This window comes from Pteropus vampyrus, unplaced genomic scaffold, assembly GCF_000151845.1.
Source record: "Pteropus vampyrus isolate Shadow unplaced genomic scaffold, Pvam_2.0 Scaffold78, whole genome shotgun sequence".
Lineage (NCBI taxonomy): Eukaryota > Metazoa > Chordata > Mammalia > Chiroptera > Pteropodidae > Pteropus > Pteropus vampyrus.
Genome location: NW_011888859.1, coordinates 323880 through 340827, shown reverse-complemented (window position 1 = coordinate 340827; position 16948 = coordinate 323880). Strand labels below are relative to the sequence as shown.

General features: G+C 38.9%; 1 protein-coding gene across 1 annotated transcript in view; it reads right to left on the bottom strand.

The window, feature by feature from the left end:
- Positions 1–7174: 7174 nt before the first annotated feature.
- Positions 7175–16948, bottom strand: part of IYD (iodotyrosine deiodinase) — a 16260-nt gene continuing 6486 nt past the window's right edge. The window contains exons 2-5 of the mRNA XM_011362686.1: positions 14754–14945; positions 12675–12834; positions 9167–9323; positions 7175–7357 (exon numbers count right to left, since the gene is read on the bottom strand). Of these exons, the coding sequence (XP_011360988.1) occupies positions 7175–7357; positions 9167–9323; positions 12675–12834; positions 14754–14945 (692 nt within the window). The remainder of the gene's footprint in view (positions 7358–9166; positions 9324–12674; positions 12835–14753; positions 14946–16948) is intronic.

Genomic DNA, 16948 nt, shown 5'->3' with positions numbered 1-16948 from the left:
CTGTGGATGCTCAGGAGAGAGACAAGCCCAGCCTTGGTCTTTCCCTATAAAAGTCTGATTGGAGAAATTGAGGACACTTCTTCAACAAAGTGACAGAAAGCTGGGCCTTATAAGATGAGACGATAAAGTCAGGAAAAGTCTATGGAAAGGTGTCTGGGTCCGAGCAGGGAAGGCAGCCATGGGGATTTGGGAGCACAGAAAATGGTCCATTTTGACTAAGTGGAACCCAACAGAGGGAAGCTGACCCCCAGTGACGGTCAGACACCCCAGTGCTGGATTCTTGAGTTTGTTATCTGTCACATACTCTCTATACACATGCTCAGTCCAGACCCTCCTCCCTCCAACTTTCTCTCTCTTTTTCTCTCTCTCTCTCTTCCTCTCTCACTCCAGGTCTCTAGGCATCTGAGTCTGGTCCTCGGGGACTAGGAGACACTATTACCGCATCTGTGACTCACATCCTCATCTCCTCTCTGCCCCCTGCCCATTCCTCCCCCACCTCCTCTTATTCCAATTGCCCTCCCTCGAACCCACTTTGGGAGTTTTATGTTCCATTCTTTGGTGGCCCTGCTGTTTTCTTGCTTGCTAAGTGATTTATACATTCCAGGCTGGATCCAAGACAGTGTGGGATGAAAACCAAATGCAAATTGACTAGAAAGAAAGGCCAGAATAAACACAAACTTAAAGGCCTCAAACTAACAGTTTGAACGGAAGCAAGGCTGTGCATCCGTCTGAGCTGTCCTCCCCAGCTCTCCATCTCAAAGCAGTCTCTCCAGGCTATCGTGGGGAGTGTCGAGAGAAGGTCTCTTGGTGTTTCTTCTTTGCCCTTTAAAGACTGATGAGATCTCAGGGTCCCCACAGGGATCCTCTGCTGAGTCAGCATTATCTCTGTCAGCACAGTGGCCTGTCCCCACCTGTCCCCTCCACTCTGCCACCACAGCCCCTGCTGCCCCAGCAGCTCTGTTCCTATGCTCTTAGGACAGATCTTCACCTTCTGAAGAGTCTCCAGGAACTATACTGCCAACTCTGTGGGGAGACTGTGTCTGGCCCACACCAGGGAATCAATACCTTGGACTCGAGTTTCAACATTGCCACTAAGACAGTTTGTAACCCTGGACAAATCACTGCACCCCTCCGGGCACCCATTTCTTCAGCCATTCAACAAACATTCACGTAGCAACCACTGTTCTTGGCAACGGGGATATAGAGATGAACATGACTAAAAAGACATTTTAAAATGTACAGTCTGATCACGAGAGATACTCAGTAAATGAATTTTAGAAATCAGCAGGGAGTGGGTACCTTAAGAGAACGATTTAGTAATATCTAGAAAAATTGAAATGTGAATGCCTTTTGATCCAGTAACTCGATGCTTAAGTATATACTCTGGAGAAATTCTTAAACATTTACACAAGGAGAAAAAATAAACATAAAAGAATTTGAATGCCAACTCACAGAATGAATACTGTGTGCTGTGTTCCCACAGCAGTATTGAGCAATGAAAATGAATGAACTGGAGCCACACATATCAACATAGACTGTCTCACGAACATAGCATTGGCTTAAAGAGGCACATTGCAGAAAAATATGTACGACGTCCTATCATCTGTGCAAAGTTAAAGTATGTAAAGTAATATTATATTTTATCGAGTGGCAGCACTATTTTTTTTTTTAAGCCATGGGAGTGAATAACACTGAATTCAGGTTAGCATTTTCCTCCGTGGAGAGAGGAAAGAGGATGGAATTGGGGAGGGGGACATGGGTTAACAACTGTACTGATAGTATTTGTTCTGTATCTTAACCTAAGTTGTGAATACATGGTTATTTATTATAATATTTTTTGGATTGCATGTATATATTTTAAATGTCTTAACAATTTTTTTTTTAATTTATTAAGTAATGATAGGTGCTATGATGTGATCAAGAGTGACTGACGTGGAAATATTTGGATTGGGTCGTCAGAGGAAACTTCTCAGAGAGGTAACAGTTGAGCTGAAAATGTGAGTGACGTGAAGAAGCCAGCCACAACAAAATCTGGGGAGGAGCATTTTGGGTAGAGAGAAGGGTCTGAAGTTGTTCCCTACTTACAAGCTAGCAATGTGGCCCGACAGTTTATAGCGCTGGCAGAAGACACAAGGCATCTGGGTCAGAGCACAAGATGTTGTTATTCACGGCAGCAGGCAGCACAAGCTGCTTCTTCACATTGGTTCTCTGTGCTCCCTTCCCGGAGGGCGTGTTCAGAGATGGAGTCAGTAAGACTTGCTGATGGATTTGGAGATAGGGAATAAGAGACTGATAGAAACCTAAGGTGCTTCCTAGGTTGGGGGCTATACTTACAGCAGGGCCAACTGAGGGCCCAGGCAAGGGAAGGCAAAGATGCGTAAGTACTAACGTGAGCATGTGAAGGTTGAGATGCCTAAGAGATATCTACGTGGAGGTGCATAAAAAGCAGTTGGGTGTAAGATTTTGCAGTTTAAAGTAGTTTAAGAGAAAGGTCACGTCTAGAGATAGAGACCTGTGAAGCCCTACTGGATGACAGGTACTTAAAGCCCTGAGATGGATGAGCTCACCAGAGAATGCTCTTTAGGTTTACCAGACTTGCCTGGTCAGCAGAATCACCTGGAGTACTCATGAATGGCACAGAAACCCAGGTCCCATTCTTATCTCGTGTTCAAAATTTTATGATGTATGTAATTTTTTTGGACAAATTCTATCTTTTAACAATATTTATTACATTTCAAGCACTGTGCTTGGTTGTGATGGATGAAGTTATAGCAGCATTCTGTGGTCACAAAGAAAGGCCAAGAGAACCACTGAGATTTTGACAGATTTCATTGAACCAATGGACATGCATTCAAACTTGTCATTATGAGGGAAAATAACGCCTTACTTATTTAGACTACTACAGCCGGGTTTTTTTATTATTATTTGTTTGTTGCTTTCCCCCCAAAGCATTCTAACCTGATACGTGTGTTTTATTACTGTATTTACAAATGTAGTAAATTTAAATAAAATAAAACTAATCACTTTTGGGGAAAAGGACTGATTAATGTTTAATTAACTCAAGTTGAATAAGCTAAACTCCTTTAAACCATCAGTCTCATTTACAAGCATTACTTATTAAAATCTTTTAAATATTTTAAAGTGCTGTACAGACTTAATCACAGTTGATTTTCTGTTTTAGCCCTTCAAGTAATTGACCTGGCATGCTTACTACCAATTAAGCTAAAATTTTCTCATATATTTCAATGTCTCCATTAAACCTAATAAATTAAACTTATAAATATAATGAATCTATCCTAATACTATTAATGAGCTATGTCTAATTTTCCTACACTTTTCAACTTAAAATAAAAAGCCTAAAATCAATTTTATACTTTAAATTGGAATTTTAAGTTCTTTAAAACACTTGAATCACTTAAATAAGAAACATACACAAGATTATTTCTAAGCTTAATATGAAAGTACCAATATTCTGGGTTTGATTTATTTCATCATCTCCTTATTCAATTCTAAACATTCCTAGACTTGGAAAGTCACTTACTCAACAAGGGAACAGATTTTCTACCTCAAGGAAGTCAATGTTACCAGGTCAGAAACTCACAGTGACAATATGGTGGACACTTTGGTTAAGCTGAGGTTGGGTAGGAGAAGTCAGAAGGGAAGTGAGCATCATGACCTTTTCTGTGGCATTGTCACAATAAGGGACACCTTTCAGAGGACTTTGATTTTAGAACCTTCATTCCAGTTACCTCTTTATTTTTAATTATTAGAATAGAAGGAAGTCAACAACTCGACCTCCACCCAAGTTAGCTAACTTCCTTTATTACTTCATTAGCTTCTGTGCTTACTTGGCCTTCTGCAGACATTGCTAGCATATTTTCATGTTGTTCTTAGGGAATTTTAAGGCTGTCGAGGTTAATCCTGAACAACTGGCTCTACGCCAGGACTCTAAAGTCATGATAATAACACAAACCATTCCCCTTCCTTGTGACTTTTTAAGAATTTCCAAATGGGATTATAGCATCTCGCATTTCATCAGAACTACTGTATTTAACTCTGTAAGACTTCTGCTCCAGGTGCTTTTTTCCCTTGAGCTTTGCCTGCCCCTGGACATCCTGTAAGGCAGCTGAGGTCACCCGAAGTGGGCACTGATCTGGTCTCAACCTCAGATGCAGTAGCCCATTCCCTACACTCCAGCGTGGAGAGTCACCTTACCACCCCACCTCCCATTCTCTTTGTTCACCTCTAAGAGGGAGATAAATGCCTCCTTTTTGAATGCCCAGCCTTTTTGTGTGGGGGAGAGGGGGCGCCACAGCAGCAGAGCTGGAGCAACATTTGTTTTAGATTTTTCATCGTTTGTTGATATGTGTGGATCGAAACATTACAATTGCTCTGATTCCAAGTTATAGCGGAGTACTCTGCTGATACCTAGTTAATAAATTGTATTTCTCAAGCCTTTCAGGCAAGATATTCATTGATAACTATGTTTTTCTTTAATTTATAGATATTCCTTAAAGATGTTTACAATTTTTTTTAAAAATGTGTCAGTTTAAATAGTCTTTGAAAACCTAATATTTAGAGATGTCCATTGGTGGGTCATCTTTCTAAGGTGAATAATCATCCTTAATTTGTTTATATGGTTTAAAATGGAGTGTACTTTGTTGAGGTTTGAACATATGCAATAAACATTTTTCCCCAATTTTACTCATCAGAGAAGTCTGTCTCTCTTTCATAGGGTTGAGTAAATAAGAAGAGAAAATGAGGGCTTACCTTCAGTAGAAGTTTTCATTTTGTGGGCAAAAACAGGATCATTTAGAAAGAAGGGAATTTTGAGGTGCTTTATTTATATATATATATATATATATATATATATATATATATATATACACACACATACACATACACACACACATACATATACACATACAAATATACATATACACACACATATATATACACACACATACATATATATAATGTATTTATGTATGTATGTATGTATGTATGTATGTATTTCATAATCCCAAATTGATAGCATATTCAAAAGCTATATCAAATATCAACCAACCTTAATGTTAACCTTTCAGAGGAGAATCTTCATGCCTTTTACCACCTTATTCCAATTTTACCAATTTCTTCAACCTTCCTTCCTCTCCCTTCTTTTTTTGTTATTTCCAATTTATTCCTCAAGTTCAAAGTTATTTGTTCTTGAGAAAGAGACTTCTAATGCCTACCCACATCTGGGCATCCTCTCCTTCCAAGCACAGAAGGATGACGTTTCCCCTCCCTCTGAGAAATTTGAATCCAAGTCTGTCTATGCTGTGCTCTCTAGACTGAGTCAGTATTAATTCCATCCCCCAAAGAGAAAGCTGGCTGTATCATGTCCCAAATCTGTGCCTTTGCACCTTTGTTCAGCATCCATGAGAAACTGAAGCTGTGTTTCCGGATGTGGTGGCTAGGCCTTTGTAATCTTTTGCTTTAGGCACGCTAACTCATGTTCAGTCTAGACTTTCTCTTTCCTCTCAAGTGGCTCTGTATTTGAATGACTGTACTGGGACCTCCACCACTGGCCAGTTCCCTCTCCACCCCACATCCCAAGAGGCAAAGTTCTCAGGCACCCTCAGCAGGGTGGACTAAAACTACCAAAAAAGCTCTTTGCACTCAAATAGTCTCTAAACATAAGAAATAGAAGAAAGTTTATAACTTCAACTCTTTGCACTGTGATGCCAAAGTATGTTTATTATTCTGATATTTGGAACTGAGAGTATCTTTTTCCCATTAAAAACAATGTGAAGTACAGTGATTATGTTCCCATGCCAGCCCACATAAGTCTAAGAAAGCCATGTGTAATTAAAGCAGTGCTCACTTACAATAGAGAGTACAGGACAAATACTTATCACAGTACTAATGAATTAACCTCTCTCCAGGACCTGCCCCTCCCCCCCAGATAATAAACAATTAATAAGTTTTTTTACAAAAAGAATAGAAATAAAATGTAAGAAAGTCTGTATTTATTAAAATGCGTAGACTTGGGAAAAAACATGTTTAGAGAAAAATTAAGATACAGGTAGAAGACTTTGGAGATTCTAAAAGAGACTTCTGGGTACTTCGAAGGACTTTGAAGGTTGAGAACACAGCTTCTTGTAATATCTAATTATATTTTGAGGGGAAAAAAGCTCTTCCTTTTTTCTGATACAGATTTGTCACCAGCTCTGACTCTTATCAATGATACTAAGAGCTTTTCTTGCATTGGAATGAAATGGAATGAAAGGAGGCAGGAGAGATTTTCTGAAAAGAACTGAGTGAAAAAGAAAAGAAAAAAATGAGAGAAAAAGCCAGTGGAAAGGAATAAAGAGATGAGTAGAGTTGCTTGGTGAACATTTATTCAAGCTTCAAGCTATGAGTGTGCCTGTATGTACAGCCCCTTTGGAAGGGAAGACAGAAGGTGGCAGTTAAAAGACTAGGTCTGGCATTCCCAACCTAGCACCTGTGACCCCATCAGCTCTGAACGGCTCGACTGCCGTCTGGAGCGAAGGCATAAGTGTGTTTCGTGGGGTAGAGTAGAAAAGAAGGGAGACGTGGTTAGAGCTGCGGGGGAAAAACAGTTCTCTTTAAGAAAAAGAAAACATGATGCAGTGTCTACCGATTGCAATGGTGTAAATATCCCACAATGAGCAATTTCAGGCTACGAATGGTTTGATAACTGGCTCACAATATTCTTAAATATTTAACAATCAGCCTCCATGAACTGACGTGAACTGGCTCCAGCTAACCATGTATATGTTCCAATGGCTACCGGTCTAACCCATCTACTCAAGTGTGCACTGTTCTGTTCTGTGAGTGTGATGTTTTAATTATTTCGATGTTAACTTACTCAAATCCGGCAGAATATCCATAAAGTTCTTAGTCAAATTCTAATGTATTTCCAAAGTGGATGAGCATGTACCTGTTGATCTCTTACTTTACATAGTCACCTCATCGCACCTGTCTACTAGAAGCAAGGATTTCAAACTCGAAGTGCTGGAGAGTGTGGAAAGGTTTCCTGACCCACGGAGTGGCCATTCCTGTGGAGTGGAGTGCCGGAAAGTCCTAGTGGCCAGAGAAGGAGTGTCTCATAGACTCAGCAAGGACAGGAGAGGGGAGCCGGGCCATCACCTCCCTGCTGGTCTCCTGCCTACACAGTCACCATGATCTGATCCAGAGGTTTCCGTTTTAGGTCAGGCACCGTGGCCTGTTTGCTGGGGTACCCCACGGGGAGTAGCATCAGCAGCTTTTCATTTGTGGGGCGGCTCAGGAACATTCTCAGACGGGGGCCGCAGTTGAGAGGAGTGGTAGTGACGGTCACCAGTCCTGCATTCTAAAACAGGAGAGGAAAAGAATACTTTTTAAAGTCAGCAGGCAAAGTCACAGCTCTGTTCCAAGCCTGGGGACAGTCTAGTGTCTATTAAACCAGCTTCTTCCTTCGTTTCCCTGAAGTTGGGCAGCAGAGTGGCTGCCAGCTCAGGCACAAGTGTCTTGAGTCTTACTTGCTCTCTTCAGCCTTTCCAGACACCACTTTCTTTTAATCAAACAATGGGAAGTGTCTCAAAGAAGAAAAATACCAGTCCCCTACTTCATTATTGCTTAAGAAAGAGGAATTGTCGTTTCATGGAAAGAAATTTGGGGAATCTAACTACACCACTGGAATGACAATAAAAACAGGCAATTCCTATGATTTTATATCCAGCCATGCGGGCAGAGCATCATCCCAGCTGTAAGTGCCTATGTCCAGTGATAGAGGACCCAGTGGCCAGGGGGTATGTTGAAGGTAAAAGAAATTTTCTATTAACCTCTCTCCAAGCCCCTCCATATAATGAACATCATGTGTACCTTCAGGACACTACCCCTGCGGGCCCTCTCCATCCCCCGCTGCTTTTCCATTCAGATCATCACCCCCAAGCCCGAGCAGAAAGAAGTTCAAGAACTGCCTTTGAGAGTCCCGCGTGACTCAAGTCACTACGCAATCTGTCCAGATGGAAACTTCAGGAAGATTTCTCTTTCCTCCCTCACAAACCATGACCTACACTCAGAATTATGCCTTACAGAAAGCTAGAGGGCAGCAAACTCAACACTATGGTGAAAAAACAGGTCTCTGGTTTGAAGGCACAGAAGCCACTGTGAATTGAGCTCTTTCCAGGACTAACACACTTCTCCTGGGGCCCAACCAAGATGGATGGAAGTGCCCTGTGGTCTGAGGTGGCACAGTGATGGTGTTATTTATCATATACAGAATTAGGAGAAAAAAAAAAAGTAAGATGCCAGCTCTTTTAGGACGTTTTCAAATAATCTATTCCTCTTTCATGTAATATTTTGCAAGGTGTTTTCAGCATAAAAACTTTTCTTTGAGATAGTGAAGAACCACATAGTGTTTTGGAATAAATTGTCCCTGGACAGTGTGATCACCTGCTCTTGTAGTCTTGTTTGCTTTATTTGTGTTACATGTTTACTGTCTCTCTCCACCCTGTCCCCCGCGGCATGTACACTTCATGAGGCAACTATTTCTGGTGCCTCCCAGGACTTGTCACATAGAAAGAGCTCAGAAAACATTTGCCAAGGGAAGGAACTGAATCACGGGAAAGGCATATGTCAGTCTGCTCTGTTTCAGGCTTAGCATTGCTCTAGCTATGGTGTAGTTGGAATTTCTTTAAGCACATCTTTCTAATACAAAACAATATAAACTCAACTCCTCAGGAAAGATACTCTAGGATAGAGTCCTTCTTATAGGGTTTTAATCATCCCATCAGCTCAGACAGTAGTAAACACAGTTAGGGAGCCAGTCTCTGAAACGTTCAGGCTCTGAAGCTCTTCATGTGTGTCTACCAACACCCTTGAACTTCGTGCCGTTACAGATCATGGCAAACACAACAGCCATCTCTCAGACCCTGAAATGGTGTTACAAGTGAATTTCCAGGAAGAATTCCAACTTGTTAAACCATCATACTCACCCATCCAGGTTTTCAGAGTCAGTTTTCACATCAGAGTTACCTTCCTTAGGAATTCAACTTCAGATAAACAATTTCCAAATGTCCCTGAACTAGGAACTCATTTGAAATTTGCCAATACGGCCACCATTTGGCCCCCAAGAATCACATCTCTCTCTCTTGGGCCAGGTAGGAGGGTAACATACCTGCAAGGCAGCTAGGAGGATGCCGCAAGCAATGGAAACACTGATCTCATTGTAGTAATGGACCTTTTTTTGGTTATTTGCAGCAAAACCGTAGACTTGCTTGAAAATGAGAATCAAAACAGGAGCTGTGTCCAAGTACTCTTTAATCCAATTGGTTCTGAAGGGGAGAAAAAGATATTCTGGAGAATATTTGCTTTTAAGAATTTTTGCTCTCTTTTTACTATCTTAGCTTATGTATGTTAAAAATAAAACATATTCACTTGTCTTTTATGTTTATATTGAAAAGGGGCAGCATTTTTGTTCATGTCATATTCATCTTTTTCTATCCAAGTTCAATAAACAGGTATTGATAAGGGCCTAGTATGGCAAGGCACCGGAAATTCTGAAAAATGCAAAGATGGAGTAAGTCTCATTTAGCAAAATAAAACTCAGTAAGAGCTATTAAAGGAACATAAGCCAAATGCACCAGGAGCCCCCAAAACAGAATGTTAATTTTGAATAGAGGATTAGAAGAAGATTTCCAATGTTTTCCTTGAAGCAGGCAACTGAAGACCAAGGGGAGGAAGAGGCCCTGGGATGGGCTTCCTAGTGAGATGAGTAAAGGCAGAGCCAGGATAGAGAAGGCTTGGCAGAGCGAGAAGTTTCCAGAAGCCTGAAAGGCTGGAGGATGCGGCATGTAGTAGGGCACAGTGGATTGGCAGGTTACATACAGGTTTTGCAGGGGCCTGGACTTCATTTGATAAGTGATGGAGAATGATCACGAGCTTCTGAGAAGCATCCCATGATCAGATCCATTTCAGGAAGGGGCAGATTGGTGCAGGCAAGGGACCAGCCCAAGCGGGGACCAGACAGGAAACGATGGCAATAGTCCAGGAGAACTTGGAATTGTGGAGGCTGAAGCTGACAGATCTGGTCTAGGAGTGTGCAAAAGAGAAGAAAAAGATAATGGTGAAGTTTAACCTCAATTACATGTAGGTGGATAGTAACCATTTGCTCAGTCTCGGTGAAGAAGAAAGGAACTTTTGCGTGAGTGGGAAATAATTCATGTGAGTTATAAATGTTGAGTTTAAATTTTTGCTTTCCAGCTAAGAGCATATCTTTCTCTATTCTATTATCTATCCCATACCTTTCAGCAAAAGCGTCATTCTAACACAGATATACAAAAAAAAAAAAAAAAGATGCTTATGTAATGCTATATATTGTAATTTTCTCTTAGGATATATTGTCGTTAAGTAGCAAAACATCATTCATTTCATTTCTAGCCTTATTACGGTTCACTGTTTTAAAACATGCTAAACTCACGTGTGTGTTTTCCTATGATTCTTCTTCCACTATTAACTTTTACAGGTTGCATTTTCAAAGTTTCTTTACCACACTGCAACATGCTTAAGTACATTCAACAGCTGTCAATTCTTTTCTCCTAAAGAGGGAGCATGTCAATGGTTTAGAAGATAAATTCTTGAGTCAACTAGCCGTGCTATGTTGGGAAAGCTACTTAACTTCTCACAGTTCAGTTTCCTCATGGGTAAACGTACATATGGTATTGTACACTCACTTCAAACAGTTATTGTAAGGGTGAAATCAATCAAAATAGATAAAGTACTTAGAATAGTATCTAGTACATAGTGCCATGTATGTTAGCTAGTGTTTTTACTACTAATATTGTTTTACAATGCATAATTAAATTTTTTAAATACAGATGAAGATTAAGCAATTTACCTAGTTTAAGGGTAAGTTATAATTTTTAACAATTTTTGGACTTATTTATTTTGCCTAGGCATACATTGATATCCAATATTTTGGGTTTGTTCTATCTTGCAAGGATTTATTATGACATTATAGTAGAGCTAATAAAGACAGCAACTCACAGGCCTATTAAGAAAAGGGCAAGTAGCATCTTCTGCCTGGGATGAAGGACTCCCTCCAGATAGCAGGAAAATAGGTTTGACATGTAGGTTGGGTCTAGCTTGTATACCAAGCCTTTAATGACAGCGATAGGTTTCATAACTGACTCAAACAGGATGTCAGGACATATGTTCATTTGCAATTCAATTTACCAAGCATTTATTCATTTACCTACTATGTATCAGCACAATGCTAGATGATATAACGTAAAATTTTCTTAAACGAGAGAGAGCTTCCTGAATCGCTAGAGTTTTTATGTATATGTGTGTGTGTGTGTACATACTGTTTGTGGAGAAAGCCTATAACTTTAATTGGATTCTCAAGAATGCCTTGATATACAACAAAGATCTCTAAAATATGGCCTATCAAATGAGAACAAACTAAACAAATGATTAACATATTATGGGGTCATGGCTGTCTGAGATGCATGGAAGGTGAGCATGCAGATGAGAGGGCAACTAATTTTGCCTTCGTTGGGAAAACTGATGGCATTTTGTGGGCACTGGGCACACCTAGAGCACAGGATCTCTCTAAGAGTAGAAACTCGACTTGACTTTTACCCATCCCATTTGTTTTTGATGAATATGCAATAAAATGTTTATATCTGTTATTAATATCCTGCACTTGTTCCAGAACATGGTAATTAGTTACAACTCCGTAAAACGTCAATTTTGATGAGGAGGATGAAGAGTATAAAGGGCATCAGATAAACGGTGATGGAAGGAAACTAGACTTTGGGCAGTGAGCACACAATAGAGTATGCAGATGTCATAAAGTCGTACACCTGAAATTTATGTAATGTTATTAATCAATGTTACCCTAATACATTTCATTTAAAAATTTTTTAAAAGATAAGATTTTTAAATCTTAGGAAAAAATTGCTCTCTGGGGCCAAATAAATAAGACAAGAGCAGAGCCAAGAGGTTCACTTCACATCACCCCAGCCCTAGCTACTTGAGGAGAAGTCCCACGTTAGCCCAAGACTGTCACTCTTTTTTTAGGTTTGTATCGCAGTGAATAGAAACAAAAAGGTAGAGTAAGGGAGAATTTTCCCTCCATGCCTGCCTTTAAGCTGGGACATGAGTCTTCTGCCTTCGGACTCAAAGTAGAATTATAACTCACACCATTGACTGTCCTGCTTCTCAGGCATTCGGTGTTGGACTGAAATTATGCCATCGGCTCTCCTGGGGCTCCAGCTTGCCCCCTGCAGATCTTGGAACGTCTCAGCCTCCTTAATCGCATGATTCAATTATTTATAATAAATCTTTCTCTCTGTCTCTCTGTCGGTCTCTCTCTCCATTCATTCTGTTTCTCTGGAGAACTCAGACTAGTATGCTTAGAAAGAGCGAATAAATGCCCAAGGTCTTGCAATTGAAAAACCAGAGCTAAGATTTGAAGACAGACCTGATCCTAGCCAGCATTCCCAACCATTCCACGATACATGCGTTCAAGGCAATACAGTGGCTAGTCCTGCGTTAACTTCCATAATTGCTTCTAGAGGTAGAATCAAACTTTTAAAAAAACAAAACCAGAAAACTAAAGTCATAGTTATTTCATTCTAAGAAGCCAAACTAGACATCCCTAAATTCTACAACTTTTGTACCTCAGTTTCTTCAGGTCTGTAACCCATTGCCGTCCCATCCTTTTCGAATAGTTTATTTCCTCCTCCTCCTCAATGATCTCCCGAATCCTATGCTTCATGTCTGGGTCCTTCACAACCACGAAGGTCCAGGGCTCTGTGTGTGCCCCACTTGGGGCTGTTCCTGTTACCATTAAATTAAAATCAGAAATTAAAACTGCAGGAAAATGTGAGACTGTTATTTAAGAATAAATATAATACTTGCTCAAAATACAGTTAGATCTTCTGGCAAACGAAAAGCTGGGTGGTAGATGCTGGCTGTCGCCGCCAACTCCATTTCATTCCCCGTCACTTTAGGAGTCTCCACACCGATGGCCTGAGATCAAGGTCAGCAGTTCTACAGCTGTGGGAATTTATCGCTATTCTCTCATTATATGGGATAAAATGTCCTTAAGGAACTGTACCACGACCTCCGAGAGAATTCGGAGGGCAAGTTCTAACAGCCCAGCTTCTCAAAAATGTCATTTGTTTCAATGTTTTTGAAAAAGGATAAAGTCATCAAGTTGATTGGAAATGGTAAAATAGTTTTAGAAACACTCTTCGAAAGGCAACTAAACTATAAACTGTTTAGCACCGATATCAAGCTCTGAAGCGTGGCATTGTGGGGTTTCTGGTCTTTGCTCCAGGCACTCAGTACACACAACAGAGTGTCTTCAAACTCGCACAGACTTCAGGAACACCAGTCTACACTTTGACCAGCCCCAGTGTCCTGGACAAACCCTCACAGTGCATCACAGTGCCCAAGAAGCTTAAATTAGCTTTAAGATTCCAGCCAGGGCCTGGGCTAGCTTCTGATCTGGATGTCATCCCTCTGTCCTAGAGATGGGCTATTGTTCCTAGGAATAGACCACAATGACCCTCTGGTGGAATATTTCAGAAGCAACAATTTTTTTCTTCCTAGTGAGTAATTTAATGGCTTAAACTCTACATGAGGAGGGTCAGGCTGGCCAGCCTTCATGGGGTTCTTGTTTGCTCTCACCACTAGTCATGATAGAGAGGACTGAATGAATTGTGAAATGCTTTAGCAAGTCAAAAGCTAAACATAAAGCCCATACATTCCTGATCAGAGTGATTCCAGTTCACTTTGTACCTTTGTTGTTTGTCCACTAAATATTTGTGTCATTCACATAAGAAATAAATTGTTCTCTAATGTTTTCAATTATTCTAAATTTGTCTGAATGTCATATGTACACATATACATATATAGATACAGATATATACACAGAAGAAATTTAATAACTTCAATTAGTTAGACAATAATGCATTTGTATTCTTAACTGAAATAAAATGTTTTATTATTGCTTCATTTTAATTTGGGCAATGGATTTACAATGGTCAAGCACTAATTTCTGTAAATGAACTTAAATGTGATTTATACAAGAATAAGACCCTAAGCAAGAGATTCTCAAATAGGGGCTTTCTCTTATATTTCCTGCCCCCTTTTCATAATTCTCATTTTTTCCTCTGTGGAGATATTAATTTACACTGAAAATGGGTTTTCTTCAATTTTGTTTACTTTGCAAATTCACATGAGTAAATCTGCATTAGAATATAGTATGAGAGTATTATGTTATATAATATAAGAAATTTGGTTCCAAAAAGAGAAATGTGTAAATGAAGTGAGAACGAGAGAGAGAGAATATTTTAAGAAGAGGATGTTTCTCTTTTAGTGTATAAGAGTTCTCAGTAATTTTTTAAGAATATTTAAGTTCTCTTAATTTTTTAAGAATATTTTAAGAAGAAGATATTTCTCTTTTAGTGTATAAGAGTTCTCAGTAATTTTTGTTTTTAATAAAAGTTCATAATGTTGAGTAATTTCAGAAATTTTAAGCCGTTGTCACATCTGCTCCCAAGAAGTTTATAATAGTCAAAACTTCGTAGAAAGTGGAATCGTTATGTTTCTAGAAGTCAGTCAACACCTGGGTAAGACTTTATAGGTAAGCTTATCATTCTGGGCTTCATTCGCTGTGTTTGAATTTCAACATTGCTCCAATATTATCACAGCAGTTAATATTCTCAAAAGCCTAATTTGCAATTACAGACCTGCTGTTCTGATGACATTACGAATTACTTCCATGGGGACCTGCTCATTACTTATAAATCTCACAGACCGTCTTTTATTGAGAAGTTCGTAAAATTCCTTGGATCTCTTAATCATTTCCTTCTCAGGATACCGAGTGTGGGAGAACGGGACATGTTCAACGCTTATCTCTGACTCTTGCCATGCATCAGCATCTGCAAATAAGAACAAAAAAAGTGGCAAACTAAATGGTCTCTCTTGGGCCCCCATCTCTACTGAAGTGCCCACTTGGATTTTCTTCCAAGTGTACTTTACTCTGCCTTTACTTAATAAAATCACTTCTGTTTGCTATAAAAAAAGAAGAAGAAGAATTAAGTAAGTAAATAAATAAATAAATGGTCTCTCTTGGCCATGAGGTGAGGTGGCCACTGGGGAAAAGGAGATAAAGTTCTCAAAAATGTTTGTAATGAGCTCAAAAACATCAACAAAAAATGAGAATAGATCTACGGAATCTTGACCTCTGATCTTGACAATCCTTCAAACTCCAGACTGATTATAAATTAAGAAAAAAATTTACCTACACAAAGATGAGGAATGCAAATTTTTGTTCATGGTAAACTAGCTTATTTGAAACACTCTCTCATCAGCTTAAAACCATTAAGATCACTTTAAAAAAATTTTTTAAGTCTTTTTAAAATCATTGTGTTGCTGACAACATAGTAAGAAATTCTTAAGCCAAAATTAAAGGGAAAATATAAACCTGCAGAGGTAAATAAACACAGAAGCTGCATTTTTCCTGATTGTATTTGCTAATTTCTACACATCTAAATTTTCATTTTTATATTTTTCAGGAATCAAGAAGGATAGGAATGAAAGCCCAGGCCCATATGAATCATAAATGAATCAGGCCCTAAAGAGTTATACTATTTTGGTGGTTCTTGCCTCAAACTTAATTATGGTCGTCCTACCTGAAAATATTCCTATTGCCCAGCAGAAGCAATTGCCAATATACTAAAAATCTTAAATATGATTACCAGCGACCCGCAAAATATAGTCAGGTATACAAAGACACAAAACAGCCTGAGCAAGAAACAACAGAATCAATTTTTAAAAATAGAGTCAAATGTCCAAAGTTTCCAAATGTTGGAATTAGCGGCCTCAAAAGATGAAATAACTATGATCACTAGATATAGAGAAAAAAGAGGACGAATTTATATAAATATGTAGGGTATAGAAAAAGATAAAAAGTGACATGGGAAATATGAAAAAAAACAGAACTTTTTGAATGGAAAAATAAAATAATAGCATTAAAAATGTAATGGATAGGTTTAATAGCAGGTTAGACATACCTAAAGAAAGAGCTGTGAACTGGAAGGTAACTCAGAAGAAAATATCTAGAATGGAGCAAGAGACCAAAGATGGAAAACATAAAAGCAAGAAAAAATAGAGTAGAATGAGAATGGCTAATATACATCTGATGATAGTAATGACAGGAGTGAAGAAAGAAGGTGTGACAGAGGCAATATTTGAAGCGACAGTATCTGAAATTTTCCCAGAACTGATCAAAAATACCATCTCTACATATTCAAGAGGCCCAATTTCAAGCAGTATAAGAAAAAGAAATCCACACCTTTTATAAACAAATATAAAATATTAAAAGCAGCCAGAGAAAAAATATTACCTTAGAAAGAACAACAAGAAGAAATATTGAAATCCTAGCAGCAACAAGAATAATTGCATTGAATATAAGTGGATTAAATGCTCCTCATACAGGCTAATGATTTAAATTTTTAAATCTTAATATATTTTTTTATTAAAGTATAGTTGACACACAATATTGTATGAGTTTCAGATGTACAACATAGTTATTCCGAGGAATTGTACAAAATGAGAGACTCTTACAGACAGAATGGAGCAGGGACCAAAAAGTTATACTAAACCAAGAAGCAGCTTAATTATTTCAAGTTCTCGTTCCCTTAGAGAATGGCAGGGGCCTGTTAGGCAGATGACCTCACTAGTGCTGATCAGATGATTTCCGACTGGCTGGTTTAAGATTCCATTTCTGAGAGACCCGAAATTGTAATTAAGTTTGGTGATGTGGGGCTTGGCATAAATGACTTCGTTTTGTGCCTGTTATTTGTTTTAAACGCATCTAACACATAAGAAGATAGAAAGGTTGAAAGTAAAAAGCTAGAAAAATTATACATGCATCTCATAA